Source organism: Podarcis cretensis, assembly GCF_951804945.1.
Source record: "Podarcis cretensis genome assembly, contig: SCAFFOLD_28, whole genome shotgun sequence".
NCBI classification, from domain to species: Eukaryota; Metazoa; Chordata; class Lepidosauria; order Squamata; family Lacertidae; genus Podarcis; species Podarcis cretensis.
The window spans coordinates 83,473-93,663 of NW_027647843.1; the positions used below are offsets into that span (position 1 = coordinate 83,473).

At 41.6% G+C, this 10,191-nt stretch overlaps 1 protein-coding gene across 1 annotated transcript in view; it reads right to left on the reverse strand.

The window, feature by feature from the left end:
- Positions 1-10,191, reverse strand: part of LOC307208399 (spectrin alpha chain, non-erythrocytic 1-like) — a gene marked incomplete at both ends in the record, with an annotated part of 106,346 nt that overhangs the window by 24,741 nt on the left and 71,414 nt on the right. The window contains 1 exon segment of the mRNA XM_079996479.1: positions 4,832-4,849. Within this exon segment, the coding sequence (XP_079852605.1) occupies positions 4,832-4,849 (18 nt within the window).

Sequence of the window (10,191 nt, forward strand, 5' to 3'; positions counted from 1 at the left end):
ATGGGGCAATATCTAGGGCAATGGGGCAATTGTCTAGGGCAATTGGGCAATAACTATGGAGATATCTAGGTTAATGGGGCAATATCTCGGGAAAGTACCTAGGTATATGGGGCAATATCTAGGGCAATGGGGCAATTATCTAGGGCAATGGGGCAATAACTATGCAGGTGGGGCAATATCTAGGTCAATGGGGCAAGACCTGGGCAGGTGGGGCAATATCTAGGGAAATGGCTTTGCAAATGGGGCAATAGCTAGGTCAATGGGGCAATAACTCTGAAGGGGGGGCAATTATCAAGGTCAATTGCGCAATAACTATGGAGATATCTAGGTCAATGGGGCAATATCTAGGGAAAGTACCTAGGTATATGGGGCAATATCTAGGGCAATGGGGCAATTATCTAGGGCAATGGGGCAATAACTATGCAGGTGGGGCAATATCTAGGTCAATGGGGCAATTGTCTAGGTCAATGGGGCAATTATCTTGGTCAATGGGGCAGTTATCGAGGTCAATGGGGCAATACGTGTGCAGATGGGGCAATAAGTATGGATATGGGGCAATAACTATGGAGATGGGTCAATATCTAGGTCAATGGGGCAATACCTGGGCAGGCGGGGCAATAACAGAGGCAGGTGGGGCAATAACTATGTAGATGGGGCATTAATGGAGGCAGGTGGGGCAATAACGGAGGCAGGTGGGGCAATAACTATGCAGATGGGGCAATAGCTAGGTAAATACCTATGCAAATGGGGCAATACCTGGGCAGGCGGGGCAATTACTACGCAGATGGGGCAATTACTATGCAGATGGGGCAATACCTATGCAAATACCTATGCCAATGGGGCAATACCTCCACAAGTGGGGCAATACCTCTGCAAGTGGGGCAATACCTAGGTAAATAACTATGCCAATGGGGCAATACCTCTGCAGGTGGGGCAATTACTATGCAGGTGGGGCAATACCTATGCAGATGGGGCAATAGCTAGGTAAATACATAGGGAAATGGGGCAATACCTGGGCAGGCGGGGCAATTACAATGCAGATGGGGCAATAACTATGTAAATACCTATGCAGATGGGGAAATAACTATGCAAGTGGGGCAATTACTATGCAGATGGGGCAATAACTATGTAAATACCTATGCAGATTGGGCAATAAGTATGGATATGGGGCAATAACTATGTAAATACCTATGCCAATGGGGCAGTATCTCCGCAGGTGGGGCAATTACTATGCAGATATGGCAAAAAACTATGCAGATGGGGCAATAAGTATGGATATGGGGCAATAACTATGCAGATAGGGCAATACGTATGCAAATACCTATGCCAATGGGGCAATACCTCCGCAGGCGGGGCAATTACTATGCAGATGGGGCAATTACTATGCAAATGGGGTAATACCTATGTAAATACCTATGGCAATGGGGCAATACCTCCACAAGTGGGGCAATACCTCTGCAAGTGGGGCAATACCTAGGTAAATAACTATGCAAACGGGGCAATACCTCTGCAGGTGGGGCAATTACTATGCAGGTGGGGCAATAACTATGGAGATGGGGCAATACCTATGCAGATGGGGCAATAGCTAGGTAAATATCTATACCAATGGGGCAATACCTGTGTAGACGGGGCAATTACTATGCAGATGGGGCAATAACGGAGGCAGGTGGGGCAATAACGGAGGCAGGTGGGGCAATAACTATGTAAATACCTATGCCAATGGGGCAATACCTCCACAAGTGGGGCAATACCTCTGCAAGTGGGGCAATACCTAGGTAAATAACTATGCCAATGGGGCAATACCTCTGCAGGTGGGGCAATTACTATGCAGGTGGGGCAATACCTATGCAGGTGGGGCAATAGCTAGGTAAATACCTATGCAAATGGGGCAATAACTGGGCAGGCGGGGCAATTACTATGCAGATGGGGTAATAACGGAGGCAGGTGGGGCAATAACTATGTAAATACCTATGCCAATGGGGCAATACCTCCACAAGTGGGGCAATACCTCTGCAAGTGGGGCAATACCTAGGTAAATAACTATGCAAATGGGGCAATACCTCTGCAGGTGGGGCAATTACTATGCAGGTGGGGCAATAACTATGCAGATGGGGCAATACCTATGCAGATGGGGCAATAGCTAGGTAAATACCTAGGCAAATGGGGCAATAACTGGGCAGGCGGGGCAATTACTATGCAGACGGGGTAATAACGGAGGCAGGTGGGGCAATAACTATGTAAATACCTATGCCAATGGGGCAATACCTCCACAAGTGGGGCAATACCTCTGCAAGTGGGGCAATACCTAGGTAAATAACTATGCCAATGGGGCAATACCTCTGCAGGTGGGGCAATTACTATGCAGGTGGGGCAATACCTATGCAGATGGGGCAATAGCTAGGTAAATACCTACACCAGTGGGGCAATACCTGTGTAGACGGGGCAATTACTATGCAGATGGGGCAATAACGGAGGCAGGTGGGGCAATAACGGAGGCAGGTGGGGCAATAACTATGTAAATACCTATGCCAATGGGGCAATATCTCCACAAGTGGGGCAATACCTCTGCAAGTGGGGCAATAACTATGTAAATAACTATGCAAATGGGGCAATATCTCTGCAGATGGGGCAATTACTATGCAGGTGGGGCAATACCTATGCAGATGGGGCAATAGCTAGGTAAATACCTATGCAAATGGGGCAATACCTGGGCAGGTGGGGCAATTACCATGCAGATGGGGCAATAACTATGTAAATACCTATGCAGATGGGGAAAACTATGCAAGTGGGGCAATTACTATGCAGATGGGGCAATAACTATGTAGATACCTATGCAGATTGGGCAATAAGTATGGATATGGGGCAATAACTATGTAAATACCGATGCCAATGGGGCAATACCTGTGTAGACGGGGCAATTGCTATGCGGATAGGGCAATACCTAAGCAGATGGGGCAATAAGTATGTAAATACCTATGCAGAATGGGCAATAAGTATGGATATGGGGCAATAACTATGCAGATGGGGCATTACCTATGCAGATGGGGCAATATCTAGGTAAATAACTATGCAAATGGGGCAATACCTCTGCAGATGGGGCAATTACTATGCAGATAGGGCAATAACTATGCAGATGGGGCAATAGGTATGTAAATACCTACGCAGATTGGGCAATAAGTATGGATATGGGGCAATAACTATGCAGATGGGGCAATACCTATGCAGATGGGGCAATACCTCCACAGGTGGGCAATTACTATGCAGATGGGGCAATACCTAAGCAGATGGGGCAATAAGTATGTAAATACCTACACAGATGGGGCAATAAGTATGGATATGGGGCAATAACTATGCAGATGGGGCATTACCTAGGTAAATACCTATGCCAATGGGGCAATACCTGTGTAAACGGGGCAATTACTATGCAGATGAGGCAATACCTATGCAGATGGGGCAATACTTATGCAAATACCTATGCCAATGGGGCAATACCTCCGCAGGCGGGGCAATTACTATGCAGGTGGGGCAATACCTAAGCAGATGGGGCAATACCTATGCAGATGGGGCAATAACTATGTAAATACCTATGCCAATGGGGCAATACCTGTGTAGACAGGGCAATTACTATGCAGATGGGGCAATACCTATGCAGATGGGGCAATACCTATGCAGATGGGGCAATAACTATGTAAATACCTATGCCAATGGGGCAATACCTGTGTAGACGGGGCAATTACTATGCAGATGAGGCAATACCTATGCAGATGGGGCAATACTTATGCAAATACCTATGCCAATGGGGCAATACCTCCGCAGGCGGGGCAATTACTATGCAAATAGGGCAATACCTAAGCAGATGGGGCAATACCTATGCAGATGGGGCAATAACTATGTAAATACCTATGCCAATGGGGCAATACCTGTGTAAACGGGGCAATTACTATGCAGATGAGGCAATACCTATGCAGATGGGGCAATAAGTATGTAAATACGTATGCAGAATGGGCAATAAGTATCGATATGGGGCAATAACTATGCGGATGGGGCAATAACTATGTAAATACCTATGCCAATGGGGCAATACCTGTGTAGACGGGGCAATTACTATGCAGATGGGGCAATACCTAAGCAGATGGGGCAATATGTAAATACCTATGCAGAATGGGCAATAAGTATGGATATGGGGCAATAGCTATGCAGATGGGGCAATAACTATGTAAATAACTATGCAAATGGGGCAGTACCTCTGCAGATGGGGCAATTACTATGCAGATAGGGCAATACCTAAGCAGATGGGGCAATAAGTATGTAAATACGTATGCAGAATGGGCAATAAGTATGGATATGGGGCAATAACTATGCAGATGGGGCATTACCTATGCCAATGGGGCAATACCTCCGCAGGCGGGGCAATTACTATGCAAATAGGGCAATACCTAAGCAGATGGGGCAATACCTATGCGGATGGGGCAATAACTATGTAAATACCTATGCCAATGGGGCAATACCTGTGTAGACGGGGCAATTACTATGCAGATGGGGCAATACCTAAGCAGATGGGGCAATAAGTATGTAAATACCTATGCAGAATGGGCAATAAGTATGGATATGGGGCAATAGCTATGCAGATAGGGCAATACCTATGTAAATACCCATGCCAATGGGGCAATAAATATGGATATGGGGCAATTCCTACGCAGATGGGGCAATTACTACACAGATGGGGCAATACTCAGGCACAGGACACCGACGTCACCAGCAAAGCGGGACGGAGCACAAGACACAATAGCGGCTTTTTGGAGGAGGAGGAGGAGGAGTATTTGGTACTCACCCGTCGAGTAAGTAGGTCCTGGCGGAGGGTCCGAGTAACGGGAAGAGGGAGTAACGTTCCGGGGGGAGAGGGGAGAAAGAAAAGGAACGTTAGCCAAGGGAGAAGCCTAAAATGTTTAGTAAACCGATAGTAGTAAGAATCGATAGTAGTAACAATAGGAGCAACTGGTTTCCTGGATCCACCACTACTACTACTACTACTACTACTACTTCGTCTTCTTCTTCTTCTTCCTACTACTACTATTACTACTACTCCACACAAAAATAAGTTGACGGCAACTGGTTTCCTGGATCCTCCACCACTACTACTACTACTACTACTACTTCGTCTTCTTCTTCTTCTTCCTACTACTACTATTACTACTACTACTACTCCACACAAAAATAATAAGTTGACGGCAACTGGTTTCCTGGATCCACCACCACTACTACTACTACTACTACTACTACTTCGTCTTCTTCTTCCTACTACTACTATTACTACTACTACTACTACTCCACACAAAAATAATAAGTTGACGGCAACTGGTTTCCTGGATCCACCACCACCACTACTACTACTACTACTACTTCGTCTTCTTCTTCTTCCTACTACTACTATTACTACTACTACTACTCCATACAAAAATAATAAGTTGACGGCAACTGGTTTCCTGGATCCACCACCACCACTACTACTACTACTACTACTTCGTCTTCTTCTTCCTACTACTACTATTACTACTACTACTACTCCACACAAAAATAATAAGTTGACGGCAACTGGTTTCCTGGATCCACCACCACCACCACTACTACTACTACTACTACTACTTCGTCGTCGTCTTCTTCCTACTACTACTATTACTACTACTACTACTCCACACAAAAATAATAAGTTGACGGCAACTGGTTTCCTGGATCCTCCACCACTACTACTACTACTACTACTTCGTCTTCTTCTTCCTCCTACTACTACTATTACTACTACTACTACTACTACTCCACACAAAAATAATAAGTTGACGGCAACTGGTTTCCTGGATCCACCACCACTACTACTACTACTACTACTACTACTTCGTCTTCTTCTTCTTCCTACTACTACTATTACTACTACTACTACTCCACACAAAAATAATAAGTTGACGGCAACTGGTTTCCTGGATCCTCCACCACTACTACTACTACTACTTCGTCTTCTTCTTCTTCCTACTACTATTATTACTACTACTACTACTCCACACAAAAATAATAAGTTGACGGCAACTGGTTTCCTGGATCCACCACCACCACTACTACTACTACTACTACTACTTCGTCTTCTTCTTCTTCCTACTACTACTATTACTACTACTACTACTCCACACAAAAATAATAAGTTGACGGCAACTGGTTTCCTGGATCCACCACCACCACTACTACTACTACTACTACTTCGTCTTCTTCTTCTTCCTACTACTACTATTACTACTACTACTACTCCACACAAAAATAATAAGTTGACGGCAACTGGTTTCCTGGATCCACCACTACTACTACTACTACTACTACTTCGTCTTCTTCTTCTTCCTACTACTACTATTACTACTACTACTACTCCACACAAAAATAATAAGTTGACAGCAACTGGTTTCCTGGATCCACCACTACTACTACTACTACTACTTCGTCTTCTTCTTCTTCCTACTACTACTATTACTACTACTACTACTACTCCACACAAAAATAATAAGTTGACGGCAACTGGTTTCCTGGATCCACCACCACCACTACTACTACTACTACTACTTCGTCTTCTTCTTCCTACTACTACTATTACTACTACTACTACTCTACACAAAAATAATAAGTTGACGGCAACTGGTTTCCTGGATCCACCACCACCACCACTACTACTACTACTACTACTACTTCGTCGTCGTCTTCTTCCTACTACTACTATTACTACTACTACTACTCCACACAAAAATAATAAGTTGACGGCAACTGGTTTCCTGGATCCTCCACCACTACTACTACTACTACTTCGTCTTCTTCTTCCTCCTACTACTACTATTACTACTACTACTACTACTACTCCACACAAAAATAATAAGTTGACGGCAACTGGTTTCCTGGATCCACCACCACTACTACTACTACTACTTCGTCTTCTTCTTCTTCTTCCTACTACTACTATTACTACTACTACTACTCCACACAAAAATAAGTTGACGGCAACTGGTTTCCTGGATCCACCACCACCACCACTACTACTACTACTACTACTTCGTCTTCTTCTTCCTACTACTACTATTACTACTACTACTACTCCACACAAAAATAATAAGTTGACGGCAACTGGTTTCCTGGATCCACCACTACTACTACTACTACTCCTTCGTTTTCTTCTTCCTACTACTACTATTACTACTACTACTACTCCACACAAAAATAATAAGTTGACGGCAACTGGTTTCCTGGATCCTCCACCACCACTACTACTACTACTACTACTTCGTCTTCTTCTTCTTCCTACTACTACTATTACTACTACTACTACTCCACACAAAAATAATAAGTTGACGGCAACTGGTTTCCTGGATCCACCACCACCACTACTACTACTACTACTACTACTTCGTCTTCTTCTTCCTACTACTATTACTACTACTACTACTCCACACAAAAATAATAAGTTGACGGCAACTGGTTTCCTGGATCCTCCACCACCACTACTACTACTACTACTACTTCGTCTTCTTCTTCCTACTACTACTATTACTACTACTACTACTCCACACAAAAATAATAAGTTGACGGCAACTGGTTTCCTGGATCCTCCACCACCACTACTACTACTACTACTACTACTTCGTCTTCTTCTTCCTACTACTACTATTACTACTACTACTACTCCACACAAAAATAATAAGTTGACGGCAACTGGTTTCCTGGATCCACCACTACTACTACTACTACTACTACTTCGTCTTCTTCTTCCTACTACTACTATTACTACTACTACTCCACACAAAAATAATAAGTTGACGGCAACTGGTTTCCTGGATCCACCACCACTACTACTACTACTACTACTACTTCGTCTTCTTCTTCTTCTTCCTACTACTACTATTACTACTACTACTACTCCACACAAAAATAATAAGTTGACGGCAACTGGTTTCCTGGATCCACCACCACCACTACTACTACTACTACGTCTTCTTCTTCTTCCTACTACTACTATTACTACTACTACTACTACTCCACACAAAAATAATAAGTTGACGGCAACTGGTTTCCTGGATCCACCACCACTACTACTACTACTACTACTACTACTACTTCGTCTTCTTCTTCTTCCTACTACTACTATTACTACTACTACTACTACTCCACACAAAAATAATAAGTTGACGGCAACTGGTTTCCTGGATCCACCACCACCACTACTACTACTACTACTACTACTACTTTGTCTTCTTCTTCTTCCTACTACTACTATTACTACTACTACTACTCCACACAAAAATAATAAGTTGACGGCAACTGGTTTCCTGGATCCTCCTCCTCCTCCTCCTCCTCCTCTTCTTCTTCCTACTACTACTACTACTACTCCACGCAATAATAATAATAATAATAAATCGAGCGGCACCTGGTTTCCTGGATCCACTTATAATAATAATAATATTACTACTACTCCACACGAAAATAATAAATTGGCAGCACCTGGTTTCCTGGATCCTATTATTATTATTATTATCATTATTTACTACTACTACTACTACTACTACTACTATTACTACTACTATTCCTGGATCTACTGATGCTTACTACTACTCCTACTATTGCTATTATTCTTCTACGCAAAAATAATAATAAATTGACGGCACCTGGTTTCCTGGATCCTATTATTATTATTATTATTATTATTATTATTATTATTTACTACTACTACTACTACTACTACTATTCCTGGATCTACTGATGCTTACTACTACTACTACTATTGCTATTATTCTTCTACGCAAAACTAATAATAAATTGACGGCACCTGGTTTCCTGGATCCTATTATTATTATTATTATTATTATTATTATTATTATTATTATTATTATTATTATTTACTACTACTACTACAATTACTACTACTATTCCTGGATCTACTGATGCTTACTACTACTACTACTATTGCTATTATTCTTCTACGCAAAAATCATAATAAATTGACGGCACCTGGTTTCCTGGATCCTATTATTATTATTATTATTATTATTATTATTATTATTTACTACTACTACTATTACTACTACTATTCCTGGATCTACTGATGCTTACTACTACTACTACTATTGCTATTATTCTTCTACGCAAAAATAATAATAAATTGAATGGCACCAGGTTTCCTGGATCCACTGAGACCACCACTACTATTACTACTATTATTACTCCACGCAATAATAATAATAATAGATCGAGCAGCGGCACTTGGTTTCCTGGATCCACTGGTGGAAGGCGTTGGCATGCTGGGCAAACTCCTGGCGTATTTCCTACTCCTACTCCTACTCCTATTACTATTCCTAGCAAAAATAATAATAAATTGATGGCACCTGGTTTCCTGGATCCTATTATTATTATTATTATTATTATTATTATTATTATTATTATTATTATTATTTACTACTACTACTACTACTACTCCACGCAAAAATAAGAAGAAATTGACAGCAACTGGTTTCCTGGCTCCTCCTCCTCCTCTTCTTCTTCCTACTACTACTATTATTACTACTACTACTACTACTATTACTACTAATACTACTATTATTCCACGCAATAATAATAATAGATCGAGCAGCGGCACCTGGTTTCCTGGATCCACTGATGTTTATTATTATTATTATTATTATTATTATTACTACTACTACTACTACTATTCCTAGCAAAAATCATAATAAATTGACGGCACCTGGTTTCCTGGATCCACTGATGATGTTTATTATTATTATTATTATTATTATTATTATTATTACTACTACTACTACTACTATTCCTAGCAAAAATCATAATAAATTGACGGCAACTGGTTTCCTGGATCCACTGATGATGTTTATTATTATTATTACTACTACTACTACTACTATTATTATTACTACTACTACTACTACTATTCCTAGCAAAAATCATAATAAATTGACGGCAGCTGGTTCCCTGGATCCACTGATGATGTTTATTATTATTATTATTATTATTACTACTACTACTACTACTACTATTCCTAGCAAAAATCATAATAAATTGACGGCAACTGGTTTCCTGGATCCACTGATGATGTTTTTCTTATTCTTATTCTTATTATTATTCTTATTATTATTATTATTACTACTACTACTACTATTC